This window comes from Mytilus californianus, unplaced genomic scaffold (genome assembly GCF_021869535.1).
Source record: "Mytilus californianus isolate M0D057914Y unplaced genomic scaffold, xbMytCali1.0.p SCAF_1, whole genome shotgun sequence".
Taxonomy (NCBI): Eukaryota; Metazoa; Mollusca; class Bivalvia; order Mytilida; family Mytilidae; genus Mytilus; species Mytilus californianus.
The window spans coordinates 107101535-107129418 of NW_026262581.1; the positions used below are offsets into that span (position 1 = coordinate 107101535).

A 27884-nucleotide genomic window follows, 5' to 3' on the forward strand; every position below is an offset into this window, starting at 1 on the left:
GAAACAGCTAAGCTTCAATGCCAGACAAAAGTCCTTCTGCCCCTTTTCTGGGCATAAAGTCTGTTATTCAAGAAATCTGATCGAACTATTGCTGTCATGTTCTTTCATAAATATGATATATCATATGATTGTTTTCGACTGAATGTTTTCGGTTTTATACAAACCATGATGACTATTTTACACTGCTTAATTATCAACATTTTTTTTTCTTTTAGCAAGATTCTATTGAATAGACAGATAAATCTGTCTTAAAACTAATCTCGTCTGCTCCTTAAGCGTAGAGTAACGAGCCTCTAAGAGTATCTATGAACAATATATTATTCGGGCAGAGTTCTTTTTTGTTATGAAACTGAATGTGTTATGTTCACCGTTCACCGTTATGTGAATTGATATTGTTAAATTTTGCACTTCTCTGAAATGGCATCCCGTTTAGTTAAAATCTCAAAAATAAATTTTCCCAGTATTGCTGATACTCAGCGCATTTTACATATACGGGGAGGTAACTCAAAATTTCTTTTAATTCAAAATGAATTGTTCTGTGAATTAGGACATTTTGTGTTGTAGCAAGAAACCAAGCACGGTGACTCCCTCATTTTTACTTGCTGGAGGTGTCTAATGAAAATTTAATGAACACTATCTCCCCAGATTTTAAAACTATATCTTATAGTTTTCTTTTAGTTAACATAATTGTGTGCTTTTCAAATATAATCTTCAGGAAATAATTTAAAGCGATCTGAAGCGAAGTGATATATCAATTGTTTGTTTTTGTTTTTACGTTGTAACAGTTCAAACATACCAGAATGCAAAACGTATATTCTTCACGATAAGATTATTACAGAATTTTCTTTCACAAATTACTGTTGCAAATAAATGCTTTTAACAGACTAATCTTTTATCTTTCTCAATGAAAAGTTAATTTATATTCCTTCTTTAATAATGATGGTTAGATGGTTATATATCAGTTAAGATCTATTGTTTGTGAGAACGGCATTTATATTTGAAATGAATTACATAAAATACCAAGTTATCAGTTTTAGTCCATTTTCCAATATTCAGTTTAATTTTCTTCCGTCACCTGGTACCATTTTTAAGACGTCAGATTTTATTCTCAGTTTTGGTGTTCATGGCTTGTTTTATTCTGTGCATACTCATGACTAAATAAGCAGTTTCCTTGTAGGTTAGTACTATTTTTGCTCACTGTCTAGCCACTTTTGTAAAGGTGATATTATGTCTTCTCTTTCCATTTTCCTAAGAAAGTTGATCAACCTAGGGACTGTAAAACCTTTCTCATTTCTAAGATCCCATAACAAACAATCAGCTGGATTTGTCTTTGTTTTGTATCTCTCAACATCACGAGTCGTCAAACGTAGAATTAACTCTGAAATATACAAAGGTGTTTTTTTATCCAGCTTTTAGATGTTTATCAAAGCCTTATATTCTGAGGATTTAGTACACATCCAGTTGATTGAACAACTTTCCGAATTTGCAAGAATTAACATGTTCTGTCTATTCTGTAGAGTTAAGCAATTTAAAAAAAAACTAATGTATTTTGGTGACAACTTAAGAAGATGAGAAATATATCTCACATTTTCAGTGAAAAAAAAAATTGCATTTGTATAATTTTGTGAGCAATGACTGAAGGCAACATTCTGTACGTTATTCATTCACACGTTTTATCGACAAAATTGTTAAAAATACTTTCAAAGCACCAGAATTCTTTTTTTTTCATGATTTGACCATAAATTTGCATAAATATATACTATAAATATTAATGTTCAACTCAATTCAAATATTACGAATATCCGACAACCTTTACAAAAACCTGATAATGAAATAGATAGACTGATTAGAAAATCACAATGTGACCGTTACAAGATTAACTGACGGGGTAAAAGTCGGCCATCCTCGGAATATAGTTTTTAAGTAATAAAATTAAGATACAAAAGGGAATTTGTCTTTAGCACCCAAATCAGTATTACACAGCTTCTTGTTGACCACTGAGTTGACACTTGAGTCGAGACTTTGTAACATTTAGACTATAGGAAAACAGTTATTCTATCAATACATTTTTAGTTCAAGACTATTGTATTGAAAATTACATGGAAAGCAAACACCAAAGTAATAAATATCTTTTTCGATGAGTTTGAGGTTTGGTTTAACTTGAATAAGAGGAGATGCCCTTATTATGTTTAACTCTAAGTACTCGAAATTTGCATTTTGAACCATTTACAGTACTAACATTTCAGAAAAAGTTCTATGCTATAATACTTTACATTATTTAATATTCCTCAGCATTTCACCAGAAATAAATATCTGATAAAACCAGAACCTTAAAGCAGTGGACAGATCTGTGATATTGTGTATGTCGCTACATATTCTAGAATTATATATGAAATGACCCTGCTGATGAAATATGTACAGGGGAAATTGGTTCTACGTGAACATGAGGATTCTTTTATTTCTACGTGTTGTTACATTAAATGCCTTAAGGTGTAAAAAAAAGGTTAGTTTTATTTGATTTTTATTAAAACTAAGAGTACAAGTTTCTTGGTAATATAGTAAGGAGAAATGGAAGTTGAACTCCTAGTACTGAAGACCTTTAAAAAGCCAGAAAAGTACTCTTTTCTCTAGATATAATACACCAGCATATACACAGATGTATAAGTGAATGTAGCCTTTAATCTTTTTGACTCGTTGGTAAAACCTATAGTAATTTATAATTCTGAATTTTATTATATAAAAATAAGAAGATGTGGTATGATTGCCAATGAGACAACTATCCACCAAAGTTCAAATGAAGTGGATGTAAGCAACAATAGGCAACCGTATATTTGCATTTATAATAAAATACTACAGACCCTCAACGAAAGAAGAAAACCCAAAGTCTCAATTTCATTTAGATGCACTTACTTTTCTTGACAGAACACATCTGGAAAATATTCACATCAAATTTGGTAGAAATACTCTTAGGACAATATATATATATATATATATGTATATATTCTACAAGTCTAAATTGAAAACAACGTTCAAACCTATGATTGCGTTGGATAAAAACCGCAATTTTTATACGTGTGCATGCAAAACAAATTTCTTGTTAGAGGGGTCTAAATACAGCACAAACAACAGTTTCCAAAAGACCAAAAAAGTGAAATAGTATATTTTAACAAAACGCATTTGACTAACAGGTCGAACAACAAATGTTCTTAAACCCTGCTGACTGCCATTGGCGATTGCCAAATAAAAGGATCACCGATGTAATAAATGGATCTTAATTATAAATTTAACACTAAACAGAAAACAATGAACTTGCGGAAAAGATGGTATACCGCAAACAAAAGGTGCAAAGGTTTTTGTACACCATATCCGGATTTCGACAATTAATGTCTCTTCAGTGATGTTAGGAATCGAAACGGTATTTGGAAAGCCATACAATTTACCTCAATTTAGGATAGACTCTTGATTTTTGAGGAGTCAAAATAGGATGAACGGATCATATAAACCCGAATGGCAAATATAATACAAGCCAAAACGAAAAATATAAACAAGTCTAAATTGAAAACAACGTTCAAACCTATGATTGCGTTGGATAAAAACAGCAATTTTTATACGTGTGCATGAAAAACAAATTTCTTGTTAGAGGGGTCTAAATACAGCACAAACAACATTTTCCAAAAGACCAAAAAAGTGAAAAAGTATATTTTAACAAAACGCATTTGACTAACAGGTCGAACAACAAATGTTCTTAAACCCTGCTGACTGCCATTGGCGATTGCCAAATAAACGGATCACCGATGTAATAAAGGGATCTTAATTATAAATTTAACACTAAACAGAAAACAATAAACTTGCGGAAAAGATGGTATACCGCAAACAAAAGGTGCAAAGGTTTTTGTAAACCATATCCGGATTTCGACAATTTATGTCTCTTCAGTGATGTTAGGAATCGAAACGGTATTTGGAAAACCATACAATTTACCTCAATTTAGGATAGACACTTGATTTTTGAGGAGTCAAAATAGGATGAACGGATCATATAAACCCGAAGGCAAATATAATACAAGCCAAAACGAAAAATATAAACAAGTCTAAATTGAAAACAACGTTCAAACCTATGATTGCGTTGGATAAAAACCGCAATTTTTATACGTGTGCATGCAAAACAAATTTCTTGTTAGAGGGGTCTAAATACAGCACAAACAACATTTCCCAAAAGACCAAAAAAGTATATTTTAACAAAACGCATTTGACTAACAGGTCGAACAACAAATGTTCTTAAACCCTGCTGACTGCCATTGGCGATTGCCAAATAAACGGATCACCGATGTAATAAATGGATCTTAATTATAAATGTAACACTAAACAGAAAACAATAAACTTGCGGAAAAGATGGCATACCGCAAACAAAAGGTGCAAAGGTTTTTGTACATCATATCCGGATTTCGACAACTAATGTCTCTTCAGTGATGTTAGGAATCGAAACGGTATTTGGAAAGCCATACAATTTACCTCAATTTAGGATAGACTCTTGATTTTTGAGGAGTCAAAATAGGATGAACGGATCATATAAACCCGAAGGCAAATATAATACAAGCCCAAACGAAAAAATATAAACAAGTCTAAATTGGAAACAACGTTCAAACCTATGATTGCGTTGGATAAAAACCGCAATTTTTATACGTGTGCATGCAAAACAAATTTCTTGTTAGAGGGGTCTAAATACAGCACAAACAACATTTTCCAAAAGACCAAAAATGTGAAAAAGTATATTTTAACAAAACGCATTTGATTAACAGGTCGAACAACAAATGTTCTTTAACCCTGCTGACTGCCATTGGCGATTGCCAAATAAACGGATCACCGCTGTAATAACTGGATCTTAATTATAAATTTAACACTAAACAGAAAACAATAATATTCTATATATATTTATTGAGAAAGTACCCCTTTACATCGGGGCAAACCGTGACCAGCGGGGTATTAGTGTTTGGGTCATACAAACTTTACAATAAATAATAAATAAAATTGAGAATGGAAACGGGGAATGTGTCAAAGAGACAATATATACAGTGTACGTAAAATATCACATCACTATAAAATTAAAAATGTCAATATAATCGTAAAAGTATTTCTTTTAAAATCCAACCTTTGATAATAAACATTTATAAAAATGAATAAAAGAAACCGTAAAAGTGCATTGCTATATCTTGAATATTATTAAAAGATTACACATAATATTTAGACTTTTTCTTAAAATACAAATTCAAATAAATTTGGCACACTTTCAAACTTTCAAACAACTCATTGCGAGCTTTAATGACTGAGGTAAGATATTTTTTGCCTATTTCATCAACCCTTTTCCCGATATCATCACCGAACAAAAAGGCTATGTCGCCGATGATTAATTGAAGTTTATTAAAGCGAGGCAACTCTGAAAAAAACACGCCGGTTCCTGCATTGAGGAGAAAATCTCGCAAATCAGAAAAGAAACGTTCTCGAATATCATTAAATGCCTGGCATTCCAATAATACATGCAAAACAGTTTCTTCAATACAACATGTTTGACATGTATCACTATCTTTCAATTTCATGCGGAATGTTGTCTTGCTTGTGTAACGTAAAATCTAAGTTCGTTAAAAATCACTTTGCAATATCTTGTACCAGGTAAAGAATCTAACCTATCAAAATATGTGATCCTTTGACGGTCCATATAATTTGTTAATGATTCCCATCTTAACTCCAATAAAACAGAGCATTTTGGAGTTAATTATTAATTTTGCGACTTTGTACTGCCAGCTGTCTAGCATTTCGTTTCCGGATTTTGACGTTGAGTACCATACGCCACAAGCATGAGCAATGGATGGACGTATAACCGAAATCCACAAAGCACAGCCAAAATTAGACCGATTAAAATCACCGTGTTCTCCTGAGACGCTAATAATATAGTTAGGTTTCTTTTCAAAGTTTTCCTTTAGGTATTTGTCGCCGATATGATGATTAAATTTGAACGTTCTTGAAAAATTAACTCCCAAGTATTTATATTTGTTTACTCAATTAAAACATCCCCTAGAAACCAGTTTTTATTCTGTCGCTACATTAATACCGGGATTCTTTTCTTTTATCATTGAGATAAGATCAGACATTAGAATAGATAATAATGTAGGAGATAAAATACATCCTTCTTTTAGGCCTAATTCATGATCAAACCATCTGATTCGTAATTTCCAAAAATGACCTTGTTTAGGGGCCAGCTGAAGGACGCCTACGGGTGCGGGAATTTCTCGCTGCATTGAAGACCTGTTGGTGGCCTTCTGCTGTTGTCTGTTCTGTGGTCGGGTTGTTGTCTCTTTGACACATTCCCCATTTCCATTCTCAATTTTATTGTTACTTACATTTTTATAAAGAGAACGTAGTAGTTTCCAGAATTTTCCTTGGATACCATTTTGCCAAAGAAGATAAAAAAAAAGACCATCTCCAGACTTTATCAAAAGCAGAGGATAGATATAAGAAAGCTAGAAGGGTGTTTTCCTTTTTTGTTTTCCTTAAAGAGCAGAGTCCACGAATGGTGAAAACATGATCTTCAACTCTTCTGTCTTTTCTAAAGGCGCCTTGATATTCACCTAATAAGTTCTTACCTTCAATATAATTCATAATTTTGTCCTCAATGATTTTACAATAAACCTTATATACATTGGAAGTTAAAGTTATTCCCCTGTAATTAGCCAAATCATGAACCGAGCCTCCTTTGTGAATTAACTTTATTATACCTTTATGACATTCAACTGGAATGCATTCAAAGTCGGTTATCTTAACAAGGGAACCAACCAGTATAACACCACCGTATTTAAGAAAGTCATTAGGTATGTTGTCGAAACCACAAAAAGAAATTCTGCAAGTATAGCCGTCCGTCACAAAATAATAAGAGATCATTTCTGAATGAGTATAAACACTACTGATTGCAATAGGCAGATATAGAAAATGACCACGAGAAGAAAGATTATGCATTTGATCTGGGACTATTATACTATAGTCCCAGATTTGATGTAAAAGGGAAAGTTAATTATCTCTGTCCTGTATAATTTAACAAAAAATATTCGTGAACAGTTATTTAAATATATATATCTGTAACACTGTAGAAGATAATTATAAATACTTAAGACACGTTGATAAAATTAAAAGGCTTCTGAATCCGACACCAAGCAATGTTAAAGCAGTGACATCCTTTATAAAACAGTCATTAGAAAAGAGGAGAGAGAGAGTTTACTAAGGATAATACAAATTAACTGTTATATATTATGTCATGTTTATATTATGTGTATGCTCATATCCGTTTTGCATAAATAAAGATAATTGTTATTATATCAGTTTCTTCTGACTAGTTTTATTTTTTGGGTTACAAATTCCACATTATGACTTACCACCTAATAGTTTCCAATCATTCTCACGCGGCATTTGAATCTGAAGATCTGTACACAGTTGGTCATACAATGAGGGTGGTATATCACCGATATAAACATTCAAATCGGATTTCTGTATCGAAACTCCTCTGAAACTAACTGTTTTGGTCGGGTCGCTTCCCTCTTTTTGAGAAATACATCTTTTATATTTTGACAGAATGTCTTGTGGCCGCTGCACGATAATCCTCAATGAATCTAAATTTTCCAAACTGTACAGGAGTTGTTCAGCCTATTAAAATACATTAGATATATATACACATTTGACAAAATGTTTTTTAAATAAACCATAGTCAACAGATGTTTTTCAATAAATGAAAACGTGATAATACAGAACAGAATAAAAATATAATATTCTATTGTTACTCCATTACTGCTTCTGTAGACTCTTTAGAAGGAAGACATTAGAATGTTAGATACAACAGCATAATTGTTTGAAGAAAAGCGCACAGATGCTTATTACTTCAGAAGACAAAACATCCTTTCTAAACGAACTGAATATTTCTTAAGAACAGCGTCGACAGTATCACATTTTGTATGGAACCTAGAGCAGTATAACACCTTGAAGGTAGAGGATGGCAGACTTAGTTTTTTTACAGTTAACATTCAGATTTAGTCTGAGGTTAAAGTTTTTCAGTCACCAATAATTTTGTCAAACTTTCATGGAATTTTAGGAAATTTGGACAGAGGCTTGTTTATGATCAAAAGACAGGGAAAAAATTTTTAAATAAAATTTTCCGTATATTACTGATAAATGAACTTAGCTTTTTTTACATTTAACAATACAGTCTGGGGTTAAAGTTTGTTACACATCAACTACTTTATCAAACCTTCATAGAATTTTATGAAACTTTGGCAGCAGCTTTATTATGATTAAGAGATAATGTCTAAAGCAAACTTTTGAAATTTTTTTTTTTCACTTTCAGTATTTTTCTGTTAGTTGCACTTAGTTTTTGACAGTTAACATTTACAGACAGTCTGTGATTACACTTTTTTGACATGATAAATTTGTAAGCTTTCATGGATTGTTATGAAACTTGGACAGAAGCTAATCTTCAAGACCATGAAATAGCATCTAAAGAAAAAGTTTGAATTTTTGTTTAAATTCTATATTTTAATGATAAATAAACTCACTTTTTAAAGTCAACGTTACGTTTTTACATGTAGACAGCAGCAATCCCAGGCGACACACAGGGTTACGCGGAACCTCTTGAGAATTTTTAGTAATCTCGCCTCACGGTCATCCTCGTAAAAATTAAAATCAAGCAAAGCAATTATAAAGAATATCGTATCAAAGTATGACCACTGTTACTGAAAGCGAGCTCAAATATATGAAAATCCATTCCTGTCGTCCTATGATATAGCTTTATTTGACAGCATTTCGGTAAAAGGGAAGGAAAACAAAAGATAAGACAACAAAAAAAAAAAAAACCCCGGCATCACAACAAAAAAGCCCAGGCATGACAACAAAAAAATCAAAGCATGACAACAAAAAAGCCCAGGAAGAACAAAATGAAAAACAACGACCAGTCCCGATTTATGCAAAACAATAAACGAAAAACGAAATCAGTGAAGATTACCTTGAGAAATTCTAATATCAATAAAAATTATAACAACCACTATCAACAGTACTGAGTAAAAGTTAGTTGAGTAATCACTCTACGATATATATATGCTCGTGGACTCTTCAATTGTAAAAACAAGAATTTGGTGATATTTTTTATACCTCTTGTGGTGTTTCCGGCGATTTCCCGTTTATGGATCTTATATAATCGCCAGCATTCAGCTTGTTTTTAGCAGGGGCACTAGAAACCTCAGAAACAAGCGTGTACCAGTCATCTGGATTCTGAAAAATATTGATTATTGTAACAGCATTTAAGTATTATTTATATAGCTTTCATGCAAAGAGTAACACTTATAAAATTGATCTCACTTTATACATTTTTGTAAGTCGTTTTTAAAGGCAGTACTGAATATGTCAATAATTTAAGACTTCAATCTGTTCTCCAAAATAGTTTTTGATATGATTTTTTTTTCATAATGAAATGTGAGCGATGCAATACTGAAATAAACCCAAATCACTCGGAAATATTAGAATGATGAATAGTGTATATATAACATTTGTTTTCTTTGTTGAAAGACATGGCAATCTAATGAAGTAAAATCGTTAAATATCGTCTATATCGATCTTTCATATGTTTTTATGTGTAAAAGATTAAATAACACTTATTTTCCTTCACCCTGTTGGATCTTTTTTATTTTGGCATTTACACATGCTTTTCTCAGACTGCTTATGACATTCTCACACTAAATTCGTTGGAGATGTACTGATTGGTATTTTAAAAGTCTTAGAAACATGCTCATTGTTGAAGACAGTACGGTGATCTGTAGTTGTTCACATCCTTGTAATTTGGTCTTTGTGGATAGATGTGTCAATGGCTCCTTGTAATTTGGTCTTTGTGGATAGATGTGTCAATGGCTCCTTGTAATTTGGTCTTTGTGGATAGACGTGTCAATGGCTCCTTGTAATTTGGTTTTTGTGGATAGATGTGTCAATGGCTCCTTGTAATTTGGTCTTTGTGGATAGACGTGTCAATGGCTCCTTGTAATTTGGTCTTTGTGGATAGATGTGTCAATGGCTCCTTGTAATTTGGTCTTTGTGGATAGACGTGTCAATGGCTCCTTGTAATTTGGTCTTTGTGGATAGATGTGTCAATGGCTCCTTGTAATTTGGTCCGTTTGTGGATAGATGTGTCAATGGCTCCTTGTAATTTGGTCTTTGTGGATAGATGTGTCAATGGCTCCTTGTAATTTGGTCTTTGTGGATAGATGTGTCAATGGCTCCTTGTAATTTGGTCTTTGTGGATAGATGTGTCAATGGCTTCTTGTAATTTGGTCTTTGTTGATAGTTGTGTCAATGGCTCCTTGTAATTTGGTCCGTTTGTGGATAGATGTGTCAATGGCTCCTTGTAATTTGGTCTTTGTGATAGCTGTGTCAATGGCTCCTTGTAATTTGGTCTTTTTGGATAGCTGTCTCAATGACTATTCTAATGGCAATCATACCACATATCTTCACCTTATATATGCCAGTAAGCTTTGCGTTTTTTCCATTTTTCTTATAAATAGTTGTGCAACAGTTTAATTGTTTCTTTTTGTAAACATTTTGTTTGTGCGGTCTGTGTTGTCTGTTAATTTATGTTTGTAATAATTAGAACAAATAATAACAATTTTATTGAATGATGATTACTTTATTTACCCTGCTCTGGCATATCTTAAATCGAAAACCAAAACTCCGGTTACCATCCCTGTCCAGTACAATAACAACCGGTGATGACCACTTAATCCCATGTGGATATTTTAACAAAATTTCTGGAGACATTCTTTTATTTCTCGATTAATGTCTGTTCTGTTAGTATAGGTGTAATATCCCACCGATATACAATATTTCAATCATCAGTTCTAACTGGAAATAATAGATGCAACATTTCCACAAAATCATGTGTCCTAGATCTTGATTCTTAGAAACACCAAACTTTACGACGACCTTGACTATTATATAACAAAACTTTGATCAGCAAAACATTTATTAATAGCTTTTTTCAAGTCGAGAAATCATATTTGCTACATTGCGCAATAAAATTTGGCCAAAAAATACGCTTCTGTATTAAAAGTATAAAATTAACCAGTTTCTGCAGTAGTTGGAAATGAAAAGGTAAGTAAAAGGATGCTATATAAGTGTTTGTTTAATAATTACATACGTGTTGAATTACGTAAACAAAAACAGAAAATTCCCACAGGAGTTAGACAAATCAGGGACAGTCTACATTTAGTATAGACCGTCCCTGGACAAATGGATTGCAAAATTGTTTAATAAGTTGAAATAAATTGATACAGTGATAAATGTAACTAAACAGTCAACGGTATTATCATTATTATTTATGCCATCTGAAGCAGGGGCGGATCCAGGATTTTGGAAAGGGGGGCGAAGTATGTAAATATCGCCGAGCGGAGCGATGCGAACATTTTTTTGGACCTTTTTTTGGCTAAAAAACATAAAATAAGTGTAAAATGCACTTTTTTAACGGTTCCTGACGTAAGGCATGTATATTTTATAAAGTGTAAGGGTTGGACATTTTTGATGCCGTATTCTCCCCATTAATTGTTTATTATAAAATGATTGGATGAATCCAAAGCTATGTACTAATATATTTGATGTGGGACTTGTCAGTAAAAAATTGACATTGAAAATTCTCGTTTGTTGTATGTCTAGTTAGCATAACGTCACGGATTTCTTGTTGTAAACAAGATATACGCCGGGCTATTCAATGAACAAGCAATTTTTATCCAAATGTTTGGTTGAAATGTTTCACCCAACAAGGGAAGTGAGGGGTTTCAAATCAACCAAAGGCTACGAATGAGTCTGAAATGACAACGAATATATGAATGACGGTCGACAAATGGAGACATAAAGGCCACACCCAGCAGGCAGGTTGCAGTCGGGCCTTGAAAAAGTATTCATTTTATCAGTTCGACGAAACAGACATTCCGGTCAGATATGGGATTTACATGCAAACCCCCGGCCCCAAAAAAATTACGCCCGTTTTTTTTATTCATCATGTTCATTTAATGCTAAATAATTCTGTTGGAAATTTTTGTTTCTAATAGCAAAAAAAGTGGACAAGATTATTGTTTTCAATCCAGATACAGCCAGAATTTTTATTTAAGGCAAAAATCAGGGTCAGAATTTTTTCTCTCAAACATCTCAGACTGCCCCTCAAATCAAATGGTCCGTACCTTAGACTTTAAATCTATCTAGAGCTTATTGACTGGGGATCATTATTCAGCTATGTTATTAATAGGCTGGGGCGTGTTGGGTTAAACATGTTTTCGTAGGTAAATAATATTGCTGTGGAACTTTTTTTTCATGAAAGTGTAATAGAGTATTACTTTCTGTTCGGTGGAATTGTGAAATAGAAGTCAATCAATACGTTCTTGCTCAATCCTTTGTCGCTTTGAAGGTGTCATGCTTGTCATCCTCAGCCTAAGCAATGTCACAGTGTTACTGTAATTTGAATTTCAAAATGACTGAGTGACGTTTTTACGCACTGGTCAACTCCACCGTAGCGAATCACATAATCAATAATATATTACAGTAAATACGAGCGAAACATATCTTTATAAGTAAAGAATTGCCGTATAAAAATTAAATACGCGGAAAATGGCAAAGTTCACGAAGTCTAGTCTGATTAATCATTTTACAAAAAAAAAAAAAAAAAAGTGCAAAAGGGGGGGGGGGGGCGTAAGCCCTCTACGCCCCCCTCTGGATCCGCCACTGTGAAGTGATCTGAAGTGTTCACAAATGCAGTAAATCTTCATTGTTTTGCATAAAGTAAATGCTGCATTCTGATAAAACAGATGCTTTCCCATATGAAACTTTTTAATTCTTGTGTTAGTCCAATCAGGCTTTATTGTAGTGATTTGACATGTAAGTCCATGAAAGTAACATATGTATAAGAGAAATCAAAATATTACCGCCACATAAAATTGGAATGTAAGCTTTTCGAAAATGGGCATAAAGACAATTTGCCAACCTGCAACTGCAAAACATACACGAAGGGACAGCCTGTCGGTAGCATAAGACCACACCTACCGGTACACTTTTCAACTATTTCGGTTCAATATTTTACGTTAGGGTTAAGTTCTCAGATTCTTAGTGACCTACTATTCCGTAGTATGATGTAAAGATGCATCTAGATACCAGTAACTATAACCAGAGATATATATACTCTGCTATAACATATCTTCGTCAAATAAGATCCCATTGACCTACATTTCTAGCTTTGTGATCAGTTACTTAATTTCAGTTAAACTTCTGAATCAGATCTTGCAGAAAACTTGGAATAGTATACTGACTGTCAATATATTATGTCCCAGGTCTCACTGACTGTCAATATATTATGTCCCAGGTCTCACTGACTGTCAATATAGTATGTCCCAGGTCTCACTGACTGTCAATATAGTATGTCCCAGGTCTCATTGACTGTCAATATAGTATGTCCCAGGTCTCACTGACTGTCAATATATTATGTCCCAGGTCTCACTGACTGTCAATATAGTGTGTCCCAGGTCATACTGACTAGTCTACATTTCACCAGACATATATACACACTTCAGTAACTGGTTCAGTTTTACATTCGAGTTCAGATCTAAAATACTAAGCAACTTACAATTGTATACTAGTACTAGAAACCTGGTGTAAGGATGTTTTTTGGGGAGTATAACAGCTTAAAAAAGTCATTAACTTTGGTAAATTTTTTATTCAGTTAATTTCTCATGTACTTAGTGATTTACAATGAAATGAGATTGTGCAATAATGCGTTTAAGCAAGTGTAACAGTTAACCTTCAAAATTAGGTCACACTGGCCTACATTTCAAACTTAAGTGAGTTATGTTAAGTTCATTTATTATATTCCAAGTTAGCTAGAATCATAAAATTAATAGACTGCATTGACGTCTGCCTCCCACTACCGTATATTTCATGCTTCTATAACTTTTTATTATTATTGCTATATTGCTTTCATCTTGTCCATACATCCGTCTGTGCATCCAACAAATATTTCTGTCACACTTTTCTCGGGTACTACTAACAGAATGACTTCATTTACGGTCAGCAGCCTGACATTGATGAGTTGGAAAGTTGGATCACTTTTTGGATCTGTCAGACACTATCTTCCCGCTTGTGGATACTTTGAATTTTCCAATATGTTGAATGAACTTAAAATTTTCGACACACATTTCTCCAGTACTTCTAAATGAATGACTTCAAAGGACAATGTTCACTTTAGGCCAAATATGGCCTTGAATTTAAATTTTATCATAAAATTTCCAAATGGCCATAATTTGGTTCTTGAATGGATCAATTTCAAAAGCCTTACTTCTTTATTGAAAATAAATCTCTTCATAAGAGTACATTCTTGGTTTCGTAATCAGCACATTTTGGATATATTGTTAAAATACGGTGATTTTGTGCATTTTTCAGACCTAAAAGCTTGAGGAAAGCCTTGGCTGCAACCTAGGATCCAAAATGTTCTCTAGCCAAAAGTTGCCAATGATGATATTGAATCCCTAGACACAAAAACTTTCTGGATCAGGGGTGGCGGCCAAAGTAAATGCTATATACTGTTAAGAATTATTGAGAATTTGACCAAAGGAGTCCAATATGTCTTCATTTCTAATGTGATGTGCCAAAATGAAGTACTAGTAATATCACAACTATTTCTATGTGAAATTTGTAATATTTTGGCCTGTTTTAAAAACAGCAAAATCTTAGGGCCAATTTTAACCCTTTGTGAACTTACTCCTTTAGTCAAGCAGTTTGGCAGGGATGAGTTGGAACGTGTGAGCACTTTATGATTGATTGATTGTTGGTTGCTTAACATCCATTGGCAAATATTTCATGCATGTTCAGGACGATGAGCACTTTATGAATTTGCAAGGATTTGTATAGTAATGATAAACCACGAGATTCCAATCCTTCTTACTGTACAAATCCTTTGAATTTGTAAGACACCTCCTTCCTGTTTTCAGATACTTTGAATTATGAGTGGGGGTATGCTCAGCATGACAACATGTGCATTCTTGTTATTTTCAACTTTACAACTCAAGAAAACTTTGACATAAATTTTATTAAACAAATCAAAACAAATATATATATATATGTATGCAATTTTGATATCCTGTAACAAAATAAATACACAAATGTAAAAGAAAATAAAACTTTAATATATCATACACTACTTATGATGTTGGATTTCTAAAATGAGATAAATGTACATGCCATTTACAACAATAGTAAAATAAGTACAACTCTTGTATTTTCAAGTTTATATGACACACTGAAGTGTTCTTTTATTTGTCAAAATTTTAAAATTACAAATCAAATTTAAATTCATATGTCTATTGATAAAGACAATGTTTACCTCTCGGTGTTTTTGTGTCATTAGGTTGCTGCATCAATTAACAGACTACAGACACATATGTCTATTGATATAGACAATGTTTACCTCCAGGTGTTTTTGTGTCATTAGGTTGCTGCATCAATTAACAGACTACATACACATATGTCTATTGATAAAGACAATGTTTACCTCTCGGTGTTTTTGTGCCATTAGGTTGCTGCATCAATTAACAGACTACATACACATATGTCTATTGTTAAAGACAATGTTTACCTCTTGGTGTTTTTGTGCCATTAGGTTGCTGCATCAATTAACAGACTACATACACATATGTCTATTGTTAAAGACAATGTTTACCTCTTGGTGTTTTTGTGTCATTAGGTTGCTGCATCAATTAACAGACTACATACACATATGTCTATTGATAAAGACAATGTTTACCTCTAGGTGTTTTTGTGTCATTAGGTTGCGGTCTCATTGGTGTATATCCAAATTATTCTTTTCATTTTACTATTTTGTAATTTCTTTTATGTAAAACACGGGTAAATTGTTTGCTGTATCAATTTTGATTAACTGCTCCAGTTGTACAAGATTTGTTAAACATCCCATCAAACAATTCTGAACAGAACATTTGTGAGAGACACATATGGTTAGTTTAGATTAATTTATATCATCTATACTAAGTATTAATATAGAGTAGTCTTATCTGACAATTACAGAAAAAGAGTTTGGTTTTCTAAATATTATTGTCTTTTACATGTGAGAAAACCCTTCTTTTGACATAATGAGTGATGTTGATGCAGGACTATGTTAACTCAAACTAAAAATAACAATATATATTGCACATTCATTTTACATAGCTATACATGTACATCTCATAATGTCAGACAATTTCAATTTCTCAGATCATTTCTCAAAATTTCAAATGTGCAAAAAATTCAACCACTATTTGAACCACAAATGAATATTGTCCTTGTTTTAATTGATTTTCTTCACGATATGATAATGCCCTGTGAACTTTGGTTTTAACATCATTATTTTTGTCTGTTCTATGGTCATTATTTGTTTTGCCTTGGCCTTACATACACAAATAATGGTAATCCTAATTTAATACTACTATAAACTTTTTATACAACAGATATTAAAAACAAGAGTTTGCCCTTAAGTAATTAACATGCATAAAATATATATAAAAACAAAAAAAATCTATTCAGCAGTTTATTTCAGAACCAAAAAATATGCTTTTCAGATAACAGCAGAATTATTTTCTTAGGGACTGTCCAATTAATAAATAAACAAAAAGCTTACAAAAATACATTCTCTCATGGTTGTGGCCTGTTATCAATTCTCCACGAAAGTGATACCAAAAATGCTTTAATTTGATTGGCTTATATGCATCATGAAAGGATATTGCGACACTAAACACTCACACTTTTTACCTGAAAATGTTCTTTTTGTTAATTTTATTACAATCTGAAGCATACAAAAAGTTTTAAAATGTCTGATGTTGAAGTTTGATGTCGGAACAGGACATATGACATCAAACTGGTATGTGCAAAAGAATAGGTTTCACAAATGGTTAGAATTGGCTATCAATTCATATCAACTCTCTTTATTTTATTTAAATAGTAATAATAAACTATCCAAAGGCTCGTTTATCATTATACTGAAATTAAATGACTGGAGTTGATACAAGTGCTATCCAACTCTCACTCGTTATGAAACCTATAATTATAGGTTCCTCCAAAAGCAATATCAAAATATAGATTAAAGCAAGTCTGGATCAAAATCATCTCAAAACACTAGGTATTACACCAGTCCTTATTCAATTTGACTTATATATAAATCTCATCTTTCTAGTTCAGAAACGACACCAAAGGAGGTCAGAAATTTGTCTGTATATACAATACACTTTCTAAAAAATCCAGTATCTAAGAACAAGATAACTTTTTTAATACATGTATGACCTAACTTTAGTGATTTTTTTTATTATTAAAGTGTACAATTCTAAAGTGGTTGGTTAAACTTGTAAAAGTAAAAAAACAAAGAAATAAAATTATAAGAATCATGATGATTCACTATTTTACTATGACTTTATCACTATAAAAATTCAATAGCTACTTCACAATTTAGAATCGTAGAAGAGACATGAAAAATATACAGAATTTCTATATCAAGCATTTCATATTATGTATGCATCTAATATAAATCCATATAATCTATAGTATGTGAAACTGTTCAATCATATCATACACATTCCTTCTATTTAATAAATATATAAACACTTTACACTGCATTGTTCAAAAATTGCATACTATTAAAATATTCACAAAAATTACAAAGTCCAGTAAAACATAAGATTATTTTTTGGTAAATGAGAGATATTCAAAGAATAAATAATGTAATCTCAATAAATGTTTGAATAAATCATGTCATGAAGCTTTGCAAAATGTGCTATACTTATTCAAAAAAGATGCCCAGTGCAATCATTGTCCAAAGTTATAAAATCAAACTAACTTAACTAAAGACATCTTATAATTTTTTTCTATCCTTGTTCTTTTTAGTAACAATATCATTGGGATTTTTACATATTTTAGAAATATAATAAAAAGTCTGAATATCAATCATTTCTTCTTGTAAAAATTTATATACCATTTATAATTCAAACATTAGTTTGAAATACTGTAGATTCATTTATTTTTGTGGTCACCAATTCTCATGGGTTGAGGAAAAATTGTACTGTCGTGGATAAATGATTGAAAATTGGTATCAAACAAATAATAATCAATCTGCAGTAAGATGACATTGGGTTCCTTCAAAACTGTATCAGTATTTGGTTTCGATGTTCAAGTGTAAACTCCATATGAATGAATCAGGTGAAGTAAGAGTTGTCTGTCTTGATGTATGAGTTGGGATTATCTATTTCGGCTATCTAACCAATTCTGTAACAGTTCTATGAGATCTTTTCTTTTCATATCTGGATGGTCCAATAATTCTATTAACTCATGGACTGTCAATCTATTGGTTTGATCCTGATCCAATAGAAGAACCATCGCAGGATCTTTTTTTGTTTCATAAACATTGATATCATTTATTGATAATCCAAGTAATCCTGTAAGTACACAAACAAGAGTGCACACGCTGAAATGTCTCGCCTTCTTTACTAATCATTGATATTATGTTGATAGTCCTAAATATAAAGCTTTACTACAACTATCACATACACTCAACATGATCCAAGAAAATGAGGTCAAGGTCATATAAACCAAACAAGAAATACATGTACACCTTACAATCATTCAATACACTAAATATAGTTGACCTATTGTTTATAGTTTCTAAGATACAGACTTAACCAAGAAAACTAATCATTGACCAATGAACCAAGAAAATGAGGTCAAGGTCAGATGAACAATGCCAGGCAGACATGTACTACAGCTTGCAATCCTTCCATACAACAAATATAGTTGACCTATTGCTTATAGTATTAGAAAAACAGACCAAAACACAAAAACTTAACACTGAGCAATGAACCGTGAAAATGAGGTCAAGGTCAAATAAAACCTGCAAGACTGACAGGTACATCATAAAATATTTCCATACACCAAATATAGATGACCTATTGCATAAAGTATTAGAAAAAAAGATCAAAACTCAAAAACTTAACTTTGACCACTGAACCATGAAAATGAGGTCAAGGTCAGAAGACACCTGCCAGCTCGACATGTACACCTTACAATCATTCCATACACCAAATATAGTAGACCTATGGCATACAGTATAAGAAAAACAGACCAAAACACAAAAACTTAACTATAACCACTGAACCATGAAAATGAGGTCAAGGTCAGATGACACCTGCCAGTTGGACATGTACACCTTACAGTCCTTCCATACACCGAATATACTAGACCCATTGCTTATAGTACCTGAGATATGGACTTGACCACCAAAACTTAACCTTGTTCATTGATCCATGAAATGAGGTCGAGGTCAAGTGAAAACTGTGTGACGGGCATGAGGACCTTGCAAGGTACACACATACCAAATATAGTTGAACTATTGCATATAGTATTAGAAAAAAAGACCAAAACTCAAAAACTTAACTTTGACCACTGAACCATGAAAATGAGGTCAAGGTCAGATGACACCTGCCCGCTAGACATGTACACCTTACAATCATTCCATACACCAAATATAGTAGACCTATGGCATACAGTATAAGAAAAACAGACTAAAACACAAAAACTTAACTATAACCAATGAACCATGAAAATGAGGTCAAGGTCAGATGACACCTGCCAGTTGGACATGTACACCTTACAGTCCTTCCATACACCGAATATACTAGACCTATTGCTTATAGTATCTGAGATATGGACTTGACCACCAAAACTTAACCTTGTTCACTGATCCATGAAATGAGGTCGAGGTAAAGTGAAAACTGTCTGACGGGCATGAGGACCTTGCAAGGTACGCACATACCAAATATAGTTATCCTATTACTTATAATAAGAGAAAATCTAACATTACAAAAAATCTTAACTTTTTTTTCAAGTAGTCACTGAACCATGAAAATGAGGTCAAGGACATTGGACATGTGACTGACAGAAACTTCGTAACATGAGGCATCCATATACAATGTATGAAGCATCCAGACCTTCCACCTTCTAAAATATAAAGCTTTTCAGAAGTTAGCTAACGCCGCCGCCGCCGTAGCCGCCGCCGCCGGATCACTATCCCTATGTCGAGCTTTCTGCGACAAAAGTCGCAGGCTCGACAATAAAATCATCTTTGATTTACTTTCATAAATTACCCTTTTAACATTGATGTTTATGATTGTTATTGTAACTTTCATGAATTGATCTCAGTTAGCAATAAGGATGTAATTGCACAAATTATCGTAAGTTATATTTTTTTTTATTATGTAACAAGTACTTATCAATAAGAACAGTTTACACTGGTTATCTGATATTTAGGAAATATATTATTTATCTGTCTCGATTGATAACCCTTTCTCATGGTTGTCATATTACTATAAATTTTCACTTCTTCGAACTATGAACATCAAAATTATTTATTTTGTAAAAATATTTCCTTTCTCCTTTTAAACTGTATACCTAACAATTAAATTATTTTCATTTACCTGTGTATAATATTATTGTAAATGGCGGATTTTTGTTTAAGATTATTGTTGTTTTTCTGAAATTGTTTAACATTTCACAGCGGTATAATACTGTTACTTTAATTATTCATCCCTTATTTCATTGATTTTGTATTTACATTGTATCATAGATCAAATTTATTCGTTCAGTGTATGTTTGCTTGTGTTAATATGTCTTTTGATTGAGTTAAGCCATTTCAATTGATATTTTACAACAATGTTTTATAGTGTGTCTTTCTATGTTGTGATGTTACACTATTGTTTCAGATAAGGGTGAAGGTTTGGTACCATTAAAACGTTTAAACCCACTGCAATTGTTTGCACCTGTCCTAAGTCAGGAATCTGATGTTCAGTAGTTGTCATTTGTTGATGTAGTTAATAAGTGTTTCTCGTTTCTCGTTTTTTATATAGATAAGACAGTTGGTTTTCCCGTTTGAATGGTTTTACACTAGTAATTTTTGGGGCCCTTTATAGCTTGCTGTGCGGTGTGAGCCAAGGCTCCGTGTTGAAGACCGTACTTTGACCTATAATGGTTTACTTTTATAAATTGTTACTTGGATGGAGAGTTGTCTCATTGGCACTCATACCACATCTTCTTATATCTATGTAAAAGTTTGTCTGATTAAACTCTATCATAGATATTTTCTTATCATGCTATCTTCCTGTTATATATGTGTTATAGTAATCAAGATACATGTATTAGGTAAAAACACTAAATTTTATTCGTTAATGATCATTCAAGAGAAATTATTCCTATAAGGCATGGACTGATGATTTCCCATATGACTTATTTGGCTGACCATATTTGTTGTTTACAGCTAACAACTAAAGTTTCCTCCAAAAATGCAAAAATGGGAACAAATTGTCATTCCTATGAGGAGTTGACTGACTATTTCGGCATGATTGATTTATTTGTAGATCTTATTTGGCAGATCATTTTTGCTATTTATAGCTATCTACTTTAGTTTCCTCAAAAAAGGAAATTGGCCATGTTAACTTTTTAACTTGTATATATCTTGTCTTGCTGATCCTTTTTCATGTCTGAAATTTCTCTCTATCAACTATGATTTTCAAGATAATAAAATGTTCAATAACTCCTATAAGGATTCTTCTGACATTTTTCGTTCAAATGGACGGTGGGTAGACCTTGACATTTTGAATATTTCTGCCCGATTAGATTTCCTTTGGCCATTACAAATTATGAAGATATTTGGTTCAAATTTGCCCAGTATTTACAGAGAAAGTTAATAGAAAACAAATTACAGGCGTCAATATCTCACATTTGCCCAAAGAAGCTAAAATCATAAGTTTAAATACATGTGAATTCATTAATACTTGCAACATACCAGTTTTTGTGGATATTTTTTTTTGGTACGGGAAAACTTCAAATTTTAATACATGTACTAGGCATAATATAATTATAATTTTTAAGTTACTTTTTTGATAAGACAAAATGATGAAATCACAAAATTAAGAAACTTTGAAATAACTAATGTTTCTCCAACCAAAATAGATACCAATAAAATTAAACTAGAATGGTGATATAGTGATGACAGATACCCTGCTTAAAGATAACTTTTTAACAGTACCTAAACCAAAATTCAAATTTACATTTTTTCTTTATTTGAAGAACACTTTTGAACACTGTCCCCTCCCTTAATCCCAAAAGTTTGTTTCCCTCTTGTCAGATTTTAATGACTAAATCAGATTATAAACATTTATACTGTACTTACCTCCTAAACCTTTCCAATCCTGCCCAAGAGTTGTCGCACACTGCAGATAGGTAAAAAGTTTATGGAACACATTGTATGGCAAATCTTTTATATAAACTTTTGGTTCTGTGCTCTGTAAGCATAACAACATACATTTTAAAGATATATGATTTATGCATTGATCTCTTATTAATTAAAGTTATTTTTGCTTATTGATTGAATGTATACATTTTTTAACAGGAATAACTCAAGAAAGAATATGCTGCCTTCACCCTGTACAATTCTTTTGTCATGTATTTTTATTATTCCTTGTTTTTATTTTGTTGTACCTTCTTTTTTGTTTTGTGGTTTTTTAAGGGGGTTGTTTTGCTACTCGTTAAGTAGAATGTGTTAAGCATGCAATAGTAAGCATATTTACTTCAACAATATTAATTTAATTTTGCAATTACTTTTACTGTGGCAAAATTTTAAATCTGTACCCTATGAAAATGATATAAGTGTGGAAAATGCATATAGAGAATGCTATTATTACTGTTGTATCTTTTATAAATGGTTAGAATTAACTGTTTTATTGAGACTTTTCCTTAGCTTTTTGGATATTGCCATTCAGACCAAATTTGAAATTCTTGTAGACAAAAAATTCTATTCTTGTGTTAATTTATCATTTGTATGGTGATTAATTTTGAGAGCCAAGAAGTAATGTGAAATGCAGTGATTTCCAATGGATTAATATGATATCTGTTTTGTTGTTTGGTGGTTCTGATAGACGCATCTTACTGAGTTTTTTATGGATATTGTCTCATTATTAAATGGTTCCTCTTCAAATAACTTGAACTTAGAAAGTATTCAAGTAATCAGTGTTCTCAAGGGGCCTCGGTGGCCGAGTGGTCTAAGTAGTCGAACTACTATATCACTAGCCAGTCAACACTGAGGTTGTGAGTTCGAATCCCGCACGTGCCAGGTGCGCTCGACTCCAATCTTAATTGACTAGGTTTGTCAGTTTTCCTACCAAAGGTCAGTGGTTCTCTCCGGCTTCCTCCACTAATAAAAACTGACAGCCACGAAATAGCACAATAGTGTTGAAAGTTGCGTTAAACACCAATCAATCAGTGTTCTGAAATTCTACTTAATTCAATAACTTTACTCACCTGATCCTGTAGCCATCTTCTTACAGCCTTGTGATTATCAATCCTTGTTGTTTTACATAAAATAGACCTCCTACTTGAAATGTCCACTACATGCATGCTGGTCTTTGATCCTTTCACCTCACAATCCTCCTGAAGTGGACATTCTGGACCTAAAACATACTGAACTTCAGGTGGTAGGGCAGCATGACAAACATCACATAACCATTGGTATATATAATGTAACTTCTTGTTTCTTTCACTTCTGAAAACAAAATTACAAATGTATATTAATATATGTAGCACTTCTTCTGACATGATTTATAACATACATTCCTTAAATTTTGGTAATTATTAAAAAAACTAAGGTTCCAACTCCCTCAGGTAAAGTTGGCTTTAAATGGTTTTGGCTACCGGTATTCATTAGGTCCCTATGTCCAATTTGGTCATCTAGTTCCTCAAGTATTTATAAATCCTTAGGTTTAGATTTTTTTTGGTTTTGACCATTCCTAATGAAAGCAACAAAAAAAGAAAGCACCATGGATGCACCAAATTTATCAAGAGTTATTGAAAATGTATTTAATTAACTATTGCTTAGTCTTTAGTTTTCTATGTTGTGTTTTGTATAGTGTTGTTTATCTTTTGATCTTTTTCATTTTTTGCTAGATGGCATTGTCAGTTTGTTTTCAACTTATAAGTTTGAATGTCCCTATTGTAATTTTCACCTCTCTTTAGTACTTTTACTAGGTAATATCACATTGTCTAATGACAGCAACTGTAAACAAAACCTGTCATTTAAACATTCTATCTGAACAATATTATTACAATTCAATCTCAAAGAATGTTACTGATGTAACAAGTACACAGGAAGTTACAAAGTAATCTCTAAAACATATAAATGAAGTAGCAAGTCATTTCCGGCCAACATCAAGAAGTTCTAATTAGTTGTTGCTTAGATAGGTATTCATTTGATCAAATGCACATATGTATATATTTCTTCATGACATTTGAAACCAAGAACAGATCTCAATTCAATATTAAACATGTAAAAAAATTAGCTTAGTATCATATATCAGCAAGCTGAAACCTGTAGATAAAGGAAAAGTCCAGGAAAAAGTGCATGTGTGATATGTAGACTCAAAGCAGGGACAGAGTATGCATGCCTCTTTCTACATAAGTTGCATAAACTGTATGGGGATTCTTTGATATTTGTGGAATGCAAAATTTTTAGGAATTTTATGGACAGAATTATTCTATACAAACTAAGAGTTATTACCAGTATAAACATCAAAGAAGAAGACTAAAAACTTATACTAAGAAATTAGATACTATCAAAATAGCAACTTTTCATCAAGATTAGAATTTGGTTTCCATGGAAATAAATGAAACCTAAGTACTAAAGATTTAATAGATAATTGTGTTTTGTAATTTTATATTTTTATCAATAAATTACATGAAATAGGGCAAAAAGATAAAAATATATGATGAAAATAAATATTTCCTTGTTATAAGTAATACTGCTGTTATGGTGTTTCAGAACTGTGTGTCATTATCAATAAATAAATTGTTAACACAGAGATATGTCTCGTTTTTTTGTTATTTTGATAGTAAAATGCAAATAAAAAATAGCAATACTTTAACATGTAAGTTATGCAAAATATTCAAAGTCAATGAACCATGACTGAAGGTACAGGGCCAAACAATCTCCATGGAAGGAAGATGTGCCAATGCTAGTACAAGTGCATACCAAATATAATTGACCAACCACTATGGTTCCCCATAAACTGACCTAATCACAAACTAATACATGTAAACTAAGCAAAAGTTTTACATGTAAACTAAACAAATGTTTCAAATTCAAAAGAAAATGACTGAGGGGGCGTGGCCAAATAATCTCCATGGATATGAAATGTGCCAATGCTAATACAACTGCATACCAAATATCATTGACTTACCACTATTGGTTACCCATAAACTGACCTTATCACAAACTAATACATTGTTGTCGCTGCCGCTGCCAGAAACAGCATACCTATGTCTTGCTTTTTGACTCTGTCAAGGCGAGACAGAAAAAAACCCCTCAAGAAATGACATTTTAAGAAACTTTTATTCATATATTTTATTTAATTTGTTTAAAGCTTCTTTTCGAACGGAACAACATACCACTTGACCAAGTGTTATTTATCTAAGGAAATAGGAAATGGTTTAAAAAGTACAGGTTATATATATCTCAAGGACAAATAAGATTACAGTGAAACATGCAAAGATAAATAATATTTGTATAATCAACAGCATGCTTCTAAAAGGAATTTTCTTGCAATCAATTCTATTACAAACAAGGTGGTTTGCTATGCACATTATCCCTGATTTTAACAAAAAAATGTTTTCATTGTGTAAAGCTAATTAATACATCATGTACATCAAGGATTGTGATATCATTAAAATTGTTTTAGTTTTATACTTGTCATGGAAGAATCACTGCACTTGTATGATATTTAAAATAATTGATAAACTGTTAACACAGAGATATGTCTCGCCTATTTGTTATTTGATAATGCAAATGTTGAAATTAAAATAGTAATAATTTAACATGTAAGTTATGCAAATATTCAAAGTCAATGAACCATGACTGAAGGTACAAGGCTAAACAATCTCCATGGAAATGAAACTTGCAAATACCAATACATTTGCATACCAAATATCATTGACTTAACATTAGTGGTTCATCTTAAATTGACCTAATCACAAACTAATACATGTAAACTAAGCAAAAGTTTCAAAGTCAATAGGCCAGGGGTAAGGACAAAATATTCTCCACAGAAATGAGATATGCTAACGCTTATACAACTGCATACCAATTATCATTGACCTACCACTAACTTTCCCCTTGAGCTGACCTAATCACAAACTGATACATGTAAACTAAGCAAAAGTTTCAAAGTCAATAGATCATGACTGAGGGGGCAGGGCCAAACAATTTCCATGAAAATGAGATATGCCAATGCTTATACAACTGCATACCAAATATCATTGACCTACCACTAGTGGTTCCCCATAAACTGACCTAATCACAAACTAAAACATGTAAACTAAGCAAAGTTTCAAAGTCAATAGATCATGACTGAGGGGGCGGGACCAAATAATCTCCATGGTAATGAGATGTGCCAATGCTAATACAACTGCATACCAAATATTATTGACCTACCACTAGTGGTTCACCATAAACTAGACCTAATTACAAACTAATACATTGTTGATGCCGCTACTGCCCGAAACAGCATACCTCAGTCAAGGCGAGACAAAAACTTTCATTGTACTGTTAACTTCTTATGGCAATAATGCTTACAAAGCAAATAATTTCAAAAAGTTTATCTGTTGCTCTTTTGATCCTTCTATATATTCAATTATAAAACATGTAACGTGATATATTAATTATCTACTCACTTTCCAATAATTATCTGCATTCTGTCCTGAAATTTGTGATGTACCAGAGTGATCTCATGACCCTGGTGATGTAGGGTGCATGAGTTAGCACTGGTCAGCGAGATCCTGTTACCATCAGACTGATTACTGATACTAAAGGCAAGCTGATAAAACTGCATGCTGGACAAATGAGTCTGATCAACACACTGTAAATACAAACAGGCATTACTCCGGTCTGTCCTTTGATGGTTTATATGCCCTTGTTCTGACAGAAAGTATGGAAAAAGGTACTGTTCAATGCCATCTTGATCAATAAAATGTTTGAAAATCATGCCAAATGCTAACATAAGATTCAATATCTTCTCTGCATTAATCGATTGAGAACTTATGATTGACAAAAGGTCTTCTTTTGATATGTTTCCAGTAGCAACAAGTTTAATCCAGTGTTTGGTGATATCACTGCTTGAGGAATGTCTTTGTGGTATACAAACCAAGCCTTGGACATGCTGAAGTATTATCTCGGGATCTATAAATAGCAACTTCTCCATTTGCTGGTTGTTGGGTAAATTTAAAGGTGCTGCTTCTGGAAAGACAATTTAGAGATTAAATTAAAAATGTCCATGGAGACTTTGAAAAGTTGCAGGTATGAATTAATTTTACCATTGCACACTGCAGTCTATTCACTCATTTCAGTTCTCAATTAGAACATGATTAATTGATTCAACTACAAAATGTTACTGGGTATTAAATACTATATGCTTGTTAAATGTACAAATACAAAATGCATGACTTTCATAACATAATGTAACATCCAAAAAAGAAAAAAAAAACAAACAACTTTAATAGCTTTAGACCTTACTATACTGTGACCATAGTATAATGCATACTTGGCAGTGTCACATTTCTTTTTGTAATTACCAAAATTGAAGAGCATCTTATCATTTATTTCATGTAGTAGAATAACCTAACTGTTTAATTTTACTATAAATAAGAGTAAGCATGTTTTAAAAATGTAAAAGAAAAAAGAATTTTGCTGAAGAAATGCATTG

General features: G+C 32.4%; 2 protein-coding genes across 13 annotated transcripts in view; both read right to left on the bottom strand.

Annotated features, from left to right (window-relative positions):
- Positions 1–916: 916 nt before the first annotated feature.
- On the bottom strand, positions 917–11022 carry LOC127729277 (uncharacterized). The gene is made up of 4 exons (XM_052237014.1): positions 10711–11022; positions 9181–9300; positions 7419–7686; positions 917–1378 (listed from the first exon to the last, which is right to left on the bottom strand). Exons 1-4 carry the CDS (start codon positions 10831–10833, stop codon positions 1185–1187), a joined length of 705 nt encoding a protein of 234 aa, XP_052092974.1. The 5' UTR covers positions 10834–11022; the 3' UTR covers positions 917–1184.
- Positions 11023–15121: 4099 nt separating this feature from the next.
- Positions 15122–27884, bottom strand: part of LOC127729053 (uncharacterized) — a 48808-nt gene continuing 36045 nt past the window's right edge. For 4 of the 12 annotated variants that reach the window (XM_052236697.1, XM_052236681.1, XM_052236688.1 and 1 more), the window contains 4 exons: positions 26857–27418; positions 23437–23677; positions 22310–22421; positions 15122–18524 (listed from right to left, as the gene is read on the bottom strand). In XM_052236697.1, the coding sequence (XP_052092657.1) occupies positions 18328–18524; positions 22310–22421; positions 23437–23677; positions 26857–27418 (1112 nt within the window). In that variant the 3' untranslated portion in view covers positions 15122–18327. The remainder of the gene's footprint in view (positions 18525–22309; positions 22422–23436; positions 23678–26856; positions 27419–27884) is intronic. The other 8 variants (XR_007994492.1, XR_007994486.1, XR_007994493.1 and 5 more) reach the window with 8 other exon arrangements.